At 35.9% G+C, this 12,479-nt stretch overlaps 2 protein-coding genes across 2 annotated transcripts; one reads left to right on the top strand and one right to left on the bottom strand.

Moving 5' to 3' along the window:
- Positions 1–3,521: 3,521 nt before the first annotated feature.
- On the top strand, positions 3,522–3,743 carry CBG26153 (the record flags this gene model as incomplete). The annotated part of the gene is made up of 1 exon (XM_045242131.1): positions 3,522–3,743. The coding sequence occupies one exon, from the start codon at positions 3,522–3,524 to the stop codon at positions 3,741–3,743; it is 222 nt and encodes a 73-aa protein (XP_045099368.1).
- A 3,961-nt stretch (positions 3,744–7,704) lies between these two features.
- Positions 7,705–9,212, bottom strand: CBG13119 (the record flags this gene model as incomplete). The annotated part of the gene is made up of 4 exons (XM_002646687.2): positions 7,705–7,815; positions 7,865–7,994; positions 8,041–8,116; positions 9,074–9,212. The coding sequence occupies 4 exons, from the start codon at positions 9,210–9,212 to the stop codon at positions 7,705–7,707; spliced, it is 456 nt and encodes a 151-aa protein (XP_002646733.2).
- Between the last annotated feature and the right edge of the window lie 3,267 nt (positions 9,213–12,479).

Below are 12,479 nucleotides of genomic sequence, written 5' to 3'. Positions count from 1 at the left end.
CGGTTGGTCGCCGGTCAGTGGTCGGCGATTTTTGACCGACCGAAATGAAAGCATTTGGTAGGTTTGGGGTCAGTTTGCTGGTATAACTCGAACTACCGTACGAAAACCCATGAGTACTGTTTCCCGAGAGGATTCCATAGGCAACATTTAAAAGACATTTTGCTCCCACCACCTTCAAACACATGTTATGATTTGAGCTGATTCTGAATAGTCCCGTCCTCATTAAGAAGAATTTCTAAGAATAGCTTCATTAAGAAAGCCAAATGTTCTAGCTTGTTTCAAAGCTCTCAAAGCACTCATCTCGCTCTGAGAACACTCTTGTTTTTTTGGTTGCATGTTTTTTTCTGCCACTAATCAGTTTGATCATTAGTAACCCTATCTGTTTTTTTTCTAAAAATCTTTTCTGTTCTGTCTGAAGGATTCAAACACCGTGGAACCTTTAGAAAAGCAACATACACAGTTGAGATTTTTGGGTTTCCTTGTTGATTTGTTTCCAGATTTCAGATCTTCACTTCCAGAGGATCTACGTCTTCTTCTTCTTCTTCTTCGCTCTTTTCCAGTCTGACTTTCGGTGCTCTTTGGTTGAAAAAAGAAAACTAAACAAGTCTTACTAATACCACCCTTAGAATACTTAATCTTGTTATTTTTTCCTCGTTTAATCCGAATCTATTCAGATCTTTCTTAGCCGTTCCTGTGTCGTCAAAAACCGTTCGTAAATGGTTTGAGTCAAAGAACTTTTTTTGGGATAAATGACTATAAATATATTAACCATTTGCGTATTTGCAGTCTAGGTTAAATATGGATTTCCGGGAGATTTCATTTAAAGCTCATGGCTAAGAAGATGACTATATCTGGAGGAAGGTTTATTTTCAGTGAGTGGACATTATTATCTCCCGGAAGATAATTAAGGGTCTTACTCGAAAAGCTGACTGATTTTGGATATTTACAAAAAAAAAATCGAAAAACTCGAAAATCATTTTTTGAAACTGAAAACTTCCAAGAATACACACCCTGGAAATTGAAAAAAGAAAAATAAAAAACATTAAAAAAACAAAGGAGTGGAGACTACAAAACTGTGTTGGAGAAAGAAATACTGGTTTTGTATGACATCTTCTGGACATTTTCGTAGTGTGAATAAATAACCCACGCAAACATGGAAAATTGAGTCTGGTAATTTTTGCTGGATATGATATATTTTAAAAGTGGCGCAGAATATGGAAATGACTAAAACCGAAAATGTTGTGAAGAGATATAAAAACTGGCATCGCAATCTAGAATGAGTTTAATTTCAGGTGTAAAAATAAGAATTTAAAAAATGGCAAAGTTATTCGAATTCTCGAAAAAATCATTTTTCGGGTAATAGTTTGATATAGGTTTATCTAAAATAGGGGTAATTGAATCTTGACTTTTCTTCAGAGTTTCTTGGAGTTGTAAATCATCTGCTACACATAATGACCAGTTACGAAATGTGTCAAAAAACTGATTGTGTGTAATTGCAATTTAATTTGGGAATATTTAGTACCCTCACACATACAGACAAACTTCCGCAGCGTCACAATTTGTTTTCGAGTCAAGCATGTCCGGTACACAGTTGATCCGATTTTGATAGCTGGAGGATTTGCAGATCAAAACTTTAAGAAGAATTTCACAGGCTAATGAAAGTAAAGCATTTTTTCGGAGTTGGTCGTAGTTTGAGCACTTCTCGCTTGTTGTGAATTTTCGATGAAACCAACCTATTTGAGAGTTTCTGAAGTTCTAACGCAGCTACCGTGAATCTTTTTATAGAAAGACCACACACAATCAAGTTTAAGTTCAATTATCTCCATTCCTTTTGCAAGGTATCAACAATATGTCAACTAACAAAAATATTTTGGTTTAATAATAAACAATTCATCAGTTGAAAACTTTTTGATATCTTTCTCAGGAACAGAGAAAAGTTGGCTCAAAGTTGAAAGTTACGGGTTTTCTATTAGAAGTTATACGGTAACAGCTTCCAGAAATCCAGTTCTATAATTTTGCATCTTTCTTATTTTTGAACTTCTATACTCCCAAAAATTCAAACCCGTTGGGTGTACATGCCTGTACAGAAATCACTCATTTCTCATTCTGTCGAAATTCACACATCGTTTTTCTTATTCTTTTTATGTCTTACAATGTACCCTAACTTTTCTGTCGCCCGACGCCTATTTTAGCAGGATTTTCGGATAAACTTGAATGTGTTCCATTCATGGATATACATAGGAACTAAAAACTTCCCGAATTCCACATTTGCAAATTAATCCTGAAAAAAACATGTGTAGGTTTACTCCGATCACAGTTCTGGATTTCTGTATTCAAGAGGTTTGCGTGAAAATTTAAAAATGAACGACTTCCGGCGAATCCGTCACATCCTTCCTGTCGACTCTGTTGGACCCCCGCATTTCGATACGAGTTAACACGATTAGATGACTGATATAGAAATTTCGAATTCTTTATTTCAATTATTTTTTAAGGAAAAAGGGACCGACACGAAATACAAAACGATGTTTGTGTTAGTGTCAGAAGCTATGACTCCGACATGTCGGCAATTTAATTTGTACTCGGAACCAAATGATTCACAGGATTTCTATATAGGATCACTGGCTTGGGGAGAATGCTAAGTAGCTGGATTTTCGAAATTGATAAGCAACGTCTGTTATCAGTTTCAAGCAAATAAACTATAAAGAAAGTTTCAGTGGAAGAAAGGGAAGTTTTGTGCTGGAAGAGAAAAGTTCAGAAAAAAATGGAAAGTTCAGAAAGAACTTGAGCACAGATCAAATAAAATGACGGGGACATCCTAGGATTAGATTGTGCAGGGCGAAGGAATATCAGCGAAATTCTGAAGTTTTCTAGGCCATCTGCATGTCCGTGTGGACTCCACGGCCAGCCACCTTAGAAACTGAGGATCTTGGAAATTTGAAACTTTGGGATATTGAGATTCTGGGTTTCTGGGATTTTGGGATTCTGGAAATCTGGAATTCTGGGGTTCTGGGATCTTGAAATCTTGAAATCTTGAAATCTTGAAATCTTGAAATCTTGAAATCTTGAAATCTTGAAATCTTGAAATCTTGAAATCTTGAAATCTTGAAATCTTGAAATCTTGAAATCTTGAAATCTTGAAATCTTGAAATCTGGAAAACTGGAAATTTGGAAAACTGGAAAACTGGAAAACTGGAAGTCTGGAAAACTGGAAATCTGGAGATCGCCAGCAAACGGTCAATCCAGTATTTTAGCAGCAAGATGTCGTAATGCTCTGAAAATCTCAGATAGCAGAGCTCCAATGAACTTTGTGTGCTCTGTTCGAACCATCTGATCTTCTCTAAAAATAATTCCTTCTGGTGGTTTTGGATCTCTGTTCTTTCCTCTTTTCACTATATTATTCCAGGGTCACCCCACTCTCTTCATCCCATTCCAAAATCATATGTTTCCAGTCGCGTCCTCATTTGACTATTCCTAAATATAGCATACATAATGTGTACTACATTTTGACGTAGACATTCTAGATGAGGTCTCGTCGTCGTCGCCATCTTTGTATTCTTCCAAAAAAGACAAAAACCGAGGGAAAAAGAGTGCAACGAAGGAGAAATCGCTTCGACGACGTTTGGTCTTGGAATCGAGACGGTTGTCGAAAATCAGGCAAACTTCCACTTCATCCAAGTACGTCACAAATGACCGCCAAAAAAAGTGAATCGACAAAAAATTTGAAATTCTCGAAAACAAAATAGTGTACGTAGTAACGACAAACTATTTGAGGGATCATCTTTATTTAGAGAGGAAGTGTCTGACCTGGATAACCCCGTCGGGTAAATCTCAGTTTATCTCATTTGTCATTATTATAACACACTGTTTGACGTAAATTTCCTCTGGAGCACATTTCTGTCACAATTTGTACACGTGTGATTAACAAGTCTTTATCGTACACGTTGAGGAGAAAAAAATGTTGCGGTACACGCTTTTTATCAGCGAAGAAAATTCGGGGGATGAGTAAGAAAAGAAGGGACTGAGGAAATATTGAAATTTGGTCGAAAATCTGACGTTGCACAGGAAATGATTCTGTAAATGTAGTTTCGAAATTCACGAATTATTTGCACTAGTGAAATCATTGATAATACGAAAAGGTTCTGAAATAACTTGAAATTGAGCAGAAGGGGCTGAAAAGTTTGGAAATATTTTCAAAAAGGATTACAGTAGGGGGAACAAATTTGAAAATTCGAAGGATTAGTGTAGGGGGGGAAATATTCGAAAATGAAACTGATTACTGTAGGGGAAAATTATATGAAAACGAAAAGGATTACTGTAGAAGGAAATGTTCCAAAATGAAAAAGTGTGGATTCTGTGGATCATCCCGATAATGTACTTTTTTGGAGAAAAACTTCAGATATATTTTTAAATCTCAATTATCATTCCTCATCTGCGGTTTTCTTTTAATTTAAAACAATTTTTATGCAGTAAAAACCCAATTTCTCAATTTTCCACTAGTTGTAATTACCGTAAACACTCTAATAGAAGGTCACCTGAACCACCATCTTTGAGTTTTTTTATACCTCGGTTTCTGTGAGAGATATAAAATAGTTATCAACTGAGAAAATGTTCATCATAATATCAACCATATTTTGTCATCTGACCACTCTCTGATAACTTCCACAGAAACCAAGATATGTGATCTTAAAATTGGTTATGATGATTCGAGTGTATACGGTAATCAATTCTGTTGACATCTGATCTCATATTCTTACTCTATTCCCCACTTGCTATACTTTTTTTTTTCGAACATTTGCAATCTCATCAAAACACGAATACCATCCTGTGAATCATACTAGAATTGGTTCAAGTCTCTCTTTTTATTAACCTAATTTCCAGATTCTAAAACAGAGATCACTTTTTTATCGGAGAAAATGAAGCTAATGACTCGTCGAATTTGCCAACTGATTGACATTTGTCGCGGAATCCGTAATAAAGCACTGTTTTTTCAACAGAACCCCACTCCAAAAGATTCAACAGCTGACCCTTTTTTTTTCGATAAAAACTGCATTAGAAGTATTTTTCTTCAACAACTCTTCCTGATTATTTCCCGCATAGTCAGCACATTTTCCATTTAATATCACATGCCCTTCTTTTCTTTCAATTATTGCAACATATTGTTTGTTTCGCTGGCAAATAAATATGTGGTCAGCTGGCTGACATACTCAAACGAAAAAAACAAGAAATTTCAGAATGCCATCTAAAAGTGTCTAGTTGACACGAGGCGGCCGGTGGCGCCCATTGTAAGACACGTGGGGATTATTAATCGACAATTGATAACCTACTTTTCTTGTGATGAAAGTGAATTTTTTGATGAACTCAGCACAATTTCAGAAGGTTTTGGGCTAGAAAGATAAGCAACTCAAAAGTGCGTTGTGTGACGACTACAAAACCAAACTTTCCGGTTCTGTAAATAAACAAGAGCATCAAAAATTAAAAATGTTTATTGGAAAGAGGGGACTGTTTTCAGAGTATATAAGTAGAGATATTTTTTGAATTTTCTGGATTCGAGTCATTGTTCAGGAGTCTTTTTTGTTTTTCATTGAATTACCGTGAGGCCTGTAATAAAAAGGCTCCGACACTACCAACTTTGAGCTCAATTATCTCTATTCCTATGCGAGATATCAAAAATGTGTTTACTGACAAAACATTTCTAATGTTGAGATAAACAATTTATCAATTGACAACTTTGTTATACCTTTGACAAGAACTGAGAAAAATTGGCTCAAAGTTGAAGGTAAGGGGGCCTTCTATTGCAGGTTTTATGGTATATAATCTTGAACTTTATTTGTGTTCAATTGGGACATGTCCTGATTTTATTCGAATGAAGGTTTCAACTCATTTTTGTCTTTTTTTTTTAACTGACAGACGTTCCTGGTAGAAATTTAAACTTTATCAGAATATATCCATCTAAAAACAAAATACAAAACAAGCCGAAAAAAACGACACGGGGAACGACTTCTGTATTTTACTTCTTTTCTGAAAATTGTATTTTATTCAAAATGACCGGAGTCAAAGTGACGAGGGAACCATCAGAATCAAATAGAGGGTGGTACATAATTACCCTGACTAAAGTTTGTAGTCTCATAAAATTTTAGTAAAGCGTTGTGCTGGGCTCAAATTTGAAGTACAAAAACTCAAAAATCTGATCCATGAACTGGCAAAGTTTCAAATTATTTGATCAAGTTTGAGTTGAGTTATCGCTTGTCAAAAATGCTCAATCTCATGAAAATCACAACTTCTTGCAAGAAACATTTCATCTTTGGACAATCATAACAATACCGAGACTTGATGAATCGCTTTGAAAATTTCAGTAGCTTTGAATCAAACGTAAAATTATAATTCTACCAATTTTTGATTTCCAAAATTCTTATGTCTAAAGATATACCCGTTTTTAACAGTCCGGGAATTGGTATCCTGTATTTTGTGAGTTCCGTACGATACCTGGAATCAACCAAGTATATTGGTTGATTCAGGAAGCAAAAGATCAGTGAGCAAACCCATTTTGTTGTTTCTGGATTCCTCGAGTTTTACTAATTTTTTCCATGTTTTTCTACCTCTGTTTTCATGCAGATCAAAAAAGATTTTTCAAAAGTCTGGAAGGAAATGTTCTGTTTTATATGGCTTCATGGATTGCAGGTCAATGGATAGAAATAGTCGCAAATTATATTTTCAGCTGGGAAAGGGATTTGAAGTTTAGATACATCTGTAAAACCGGGATTGAATGAAGAATCAATCACAGCTTTGCATGTTTTTATGACTACCGTATTCCAAAGCTTAAACTTTTGTGGGAGTGCAATTTACTTGCATGGTGACGCATAATTACCTGGACCGATAAAAACTGATATATCTTTAAACATAAGTGTCTCAGAGGCACGAAAATTGGTAGCAATATAATTTTACGTTTCATTCAAAGCTACTGAAATTTTGAAAGCGATTCCTCAAGTCTATGTATTGTTATAATCGTCCAAAGATGAATAGTTTTTGCACGCTGTTGTGATTTTCACAAGATGAAGCAACCTTGACAAGTTGAAACTTGGCCAGTTTACTGATGAATAAAGTACAACTTTTTACTCAAATTTTGTTCTAGTACAAATATTAGTCCGGGTAATAATGCGCCAATCTTTAAATTCCTGCAAATGTTATACTACGGTCCAGAGCCTGGTCTTATGATCGAATTAAGGCATGATAAAACTTCTTGAAGGTTTGAGCTTCTCATGATTTCACTTTCCTGCATTAGCTATCGTTTTAGAGACAGACCACCAATCATTCCATATTTTTCTCCAGCCTTTCTGACATTTTGGATGATAACATACTAATCGAATCAATTCGAAAAGTCAGGATTATCACTGAAAATACTTTAGTTTTAATGTTAAAAATCCATGCTCCAGCATGTTTACTTCCATACTCATGCTTCTGATTTTTCCGATCATCTAATGCTCTCTTCGAATAACAGGAAGCATACTGAAAGACACTAAACTTGTATTAGGGCTTCTCTAGATTTGTTTGTGCAGAATCAAAAGAACATTCAAGTACTTTTGGGAATGGGAAAAAGGGACTGGCAAAAAATATACACGAATCGATATTATTAATTATTAAAATTTAAAAATGGGTCGTTTGAGCAATTGTCGATGGTTGTATTCTCAACGTATTCAGAAGGTAGAATTATCCAGCCTCCGGTGCTTGATTACAAGACACTTGAGTTACAATTCTGGATACTCCACCACTCGTGTAAACCCAATTTCCATCCACACAATTCAATAGAGCATTGACAGTCTGAATAAACGATTTATAACGCGTATAGATCCTTTGTAGATCTTCTTACCCTTCCCATATTTGCATTTTCAGCAGGACCTCCTTGATTATTATTGAACTGCATAAACGCAATAAAGTTTACATCAGCTGTGCACGTGGCTGTCAATGTCAAACATCCAGAAGCTGGATCATTTCCCTCACTGCAATTATTGAATTAGGAATAATAAACCTGTATTGAATCCTTACATTCCCATTGTATCAATTTCAATTCCTCCATCATCTTGAGCAAATGTTACTTGACCGACAGTACAACTTGTACAGCCTGAAAAATTGGATTGTTACAAAAAACTAAGAAAGTTGAGACTTGAGAGTATGGTTAATAAAAAAATTTCCCAGTCTAAACTGAATTTTACTGGAATCTGAAAGAAAATACCGAAAAACTCTAATAGAATACCATCATATATCGTAAAACCGGTAATAGAAGGACACCCGTACTAGAAGAGCCCTCTGTGAAGAAGGACCCCTTCAAAGCGTGTTTTGGAATTTAAAAGTTTCCGTTCGTCTTCAATGAAAGATATTTCGGAAATTCCACATTTTAATAGAAATTGTGTTACAACACTATTTTTTAAAGGAAAAACATGTTCATTTATAGTGAAATTGGTTGATTTTCATGAATAAATAATGTAACTTTTTACTTTTTTAATTTAAACAAATGGGCCAATATTTCTTTGGAAAATTTTTAACTCTGGGAGGCGGGCCGGGCCGTTGCGACTATGCTCTAATTGAAGGTCCACTGTAATAGAAGGGCCCTCCGGTGGTACCTCAGAACAACAGAAGAGCCGGCCTTTCTAATACATGTTTCACGGTGCTTGCACTTTGTGCTCAATTATCTCAAGTTCTATAAAAGATATCAAAATTTTATCAACCACTAAAATGTTGGTGGTAATATGACAAAAATGTTATCAGTGAACGGATTTTTGTGTGCCACCATGGAACGCTTAGAAACGAATTGCTGTAAAATCTCTAATACAAGAACACCTTTAAAATTTTAAAACTTTAAAATTTTTTGAATAACATTCCTCGTTCAAAAAACATGAGGGCGACGAAAAATTTTGTGATATTAACTCCAAAGAAAGCTGTGGAGACCCTGCTGTCTAACTGGTACCGGTATTTGGCTGCTAATCATATGAATAATTATATCAATTATTTAAAAGCGTAGAACGAATCAAATTCGAAAATTAGGCCATCCGGAAATCCTAAAAAAAACCATGTTCCTTACCTGTTGCAGCTGTCGTTGTCGTCGCAGCTGTAGTTGTGGTTACTGTAGTTCCAGGACTGGTTGCTACGCAAGGCAAAGCAACATTCACAAGACTTGATAATGATAAGGAATAGAGAAGAATACTGCATTTGACCATCATATGTAACTGTAAGGCCAATGTCAGTGGACATTCATTATACAGGAGAGGGCAATTGAGTGCGAATTGAGTGAAGAGGGGTGGTACACGAGAAGCTGGTTTCTCGCCAAAAGGATAATTGGAAGGAGGAGCTTTTTCCGTTCGAGATGTTGATGATGAAGATGGAATAGAAGGGGGCGAAACGAACGGTAGAGGTTCGGATAGAAAAAAGCGGAAAATTGACTGTGGTTTATGGTCGGTAAAACGCTAATTAAGCTTTCTTTTCGTAGATTCGATTCGTGTAGAGAAATAGGATATCTAGGCAACAGTCTATTTAAACAGGCTGTTGAAGCCGGAGGCAAATAAGAAGATCTTGAAGATAAAAATATTCAGGATGACTTTTGAAAATATGCACAAGGAAGCTTATTGGAAAGTGAACACGATTTGAGTTTTCAGTAAACTCATGTTAAAAAACTTGAAAATACCGTATGTCTCCGAATAGGAGCCCACACACCGGCAACTTTAGGCTGAATTATCTCGTTTCCTGTAAAAGATATCAAAATTTTTCCAACTGATTAAATATATGTGGTTTTATAGTAAATAATTTATCAGTTTACAAATTTTTATAGCTTTCACAGGCGTCGAGATAATTGAGTTCAAAGCTCGGGTGGCTTTCTATTAGAATGTTTGCTATATTTTTTTAATTTTCAGAATCGTTGGATATATTTGTTGGATTGAAAAAATTAATCTGTAATTAATGAAAAAGATGAGTTTTACCACAAGTTAATCAGACAGAAGACAAAAAACCTTTTGAAAATTTAGTTTAAAATAGTATTAACTGGAATCATACAGAAAAAAAACTGAATAGATGTTTATTTGATTTTTCTGAGTACTCGAAGAAAAATGTATCAATTCATTTGCCATCTAGAAACTGCGAATCTCAATGTTCTATAATTTTTAAATAGTTTCTTGGCGACAATCGCGTTCAGCTGGTACACCTGTCTTGAATGAGGCTAGTATGAAGAAATTTTTGACTATTAAAAAAAACGATATATTTTTAGTTCTTGGAAATCAAAAAAAAACATAAAGTTAGCTGTTTCTTATTGAACGAAATACCGTAAAAATTATAATAGCATGCTCCCAAGTCGTCAACTTTGAGCTGAATTATCTCAGTTCCAGTAAAACATATAGAAAATTGGTCAACTGTTAAAATGTTCCTTAAAATATCACCAACATTTTGTTAGTTGATTACTTTTTGATAACTTTAACAAGAACTGAGTTATATGAGCTCAAATTGACGGTTCGGGGGGACGTTCCCTTGGAGAAACTTCGAAACATGTTAGGAACTTCAAGGAATTGAAGTTAAAAGAAAATTAAGTAAATAACATATTTGGAATTTTGAGTTTTTTAAGTATCAATAAAAATTTTAAGTAAAAACAAAAACACGGCTCGTTGAATACTTCAGGGAAGACACACAAAGTCTGGAGAAAAAAAAAGAGAAAGCACAAGTAATAATAATAGAATTGTGGAAGAACAAAAGAATGGGAAAACTACTTGAAAAACTGTGTTGAGTATGGTCGAACAGAGAAAAATGTCTACCGTATTCACAATAATAGAATCCCACCCAAACTTTGAGCCCATATATATCTCATTTCTCGTAAGAGATATCACAAAGTAGCTCATTGACCAAATATTTATCTTAACTTTAAAAAAATTTTGACAGTTTACTACATTTTGATATCTTTTACAGGAATTGAGATAATTGAGCTCAAGTTTAAGGGTTGGATGAGCTTCTATTAGGGGAAATACGGTAATACGTTATGGGAAATTATCCAATTCCACAGTTGAGTGATATCCAAAAATTCATAATGGAAGTGATCAACGAAACAAGAAAGATCATGTACAGATGAATGACAAGAAGAGGAGGTTCTTAACATAATGAGTTGAAACAAACAAGAATTTCCATCAAACATCTTTTATAGACATCCGATGTTTGCAATCTGAAGCTAGTCTGGAGACAAGATTGGAGATGATAAAATATAAAAAAAACTTCTGTCTGGAGATTTTCGAATCGGCAGCAGGCAGAAAATGGATTCCAACAAAACAAGGCAGGTAAAGAAGACCTATGAATAACAAAATTCTCGGAGATGTAATCCTTTTTCCGGCACAACTGACATTCCATTACCCACAATAATGAGGCTATGCAAGTGGCTGCGAACAACATTTCAACGGGGCTAGCACTAGCTTTATTCGAGAAAATCGGGCGTGACGTATAAAGCAAAAAGGTATTCAAAAGAGAATCAAAGGATCAAATAAAAAAAAGGAATCATTGTTTGGGAAACGAAGTGATTTGATAAGGGAGTTTATGCTTCATTAAAAGAAGATGCTGATCGTATTAGGTTGGCGGGAAAGTCTTTGTCACTCTGTTTGTTTAATCACTGTTCTCGTATATGGAGGCTGTGTATGATATCGACTTTAGTGAATAACAAGGTGATAAGAACCTTCCATATAAACAAGTCCCCATCTCCTTCCCTGCTCCTCATCTGTAATTGAAACGATATGTTTGTTCCCACTGCTATTCACATCAGACATGTTTTGATTTACCTCTTCCTATCTCACACCACGATGAAGGATTCGGAAACTTTCTTGAAGAATGTGTACAACACACATGCCCCTCACTACAATACTATTCGCAATTGGTTCCATCGTTTCGAAAAAGATGACTTCTCGCTCGATGAAAAGGATCGCTCTGGGAGACCCCGTGAGTTGGATTTGGGCAAGCTGAAGCACGCATTGCAATCGGATCCATTTCAATCTAGCCGTGAACTAGCTGTCACATTCGGAGTTCACCATAGCACAGTCCTTGAAGGTTTGAAGTCTCTTGGAATGAGAAAACTTTTTGGTCGATTCATACCTCATCACCTGACTCAAGCCAACCTTGACCGCCGAGTCGACGATTCGATTACTCTTCTCACTCTCCACGCGGGCGATCGATGGCTGGACCGGCTAATAACCGGAGATGAGAAGTGGGTCTTCTACGATAATCACCACAGGAAATCCCAGTGGGTTGGAGAAGGAGAGAGCCCACAGGATGTCCCCAAACCCGACCTTCATCCGAAAAAAGTTATGCTCTCTGTGTGGTGGGGAGTGGACGGCCCCATCTACTGGGAACTTCTGCCCGAGGGCAAAACAATAACTGGAGACCTCTACACTACTCAACTACGAAACCTCAAGAAAGCAGTCGACCGTTCGGCCCTGAAAGACAAGAAAGTGTACTATCAACATGATAAC

This window comes from Caenorhabditis briggsae (assembly GCF_000004555.2).
Source record: "Caenorhabditis briggsae complete genome, chrII, whole genome shotgun sequence".
NCBI lineage: Eukaryota > Metazoa > Nematoda > Chromadorea > Rhabditida > Rhabditidae > Caenorhabditis > Caenorhabditis briggsae.
This window is presented reverse-complemented; position numbering and strand designations above follow the sequence as displayed.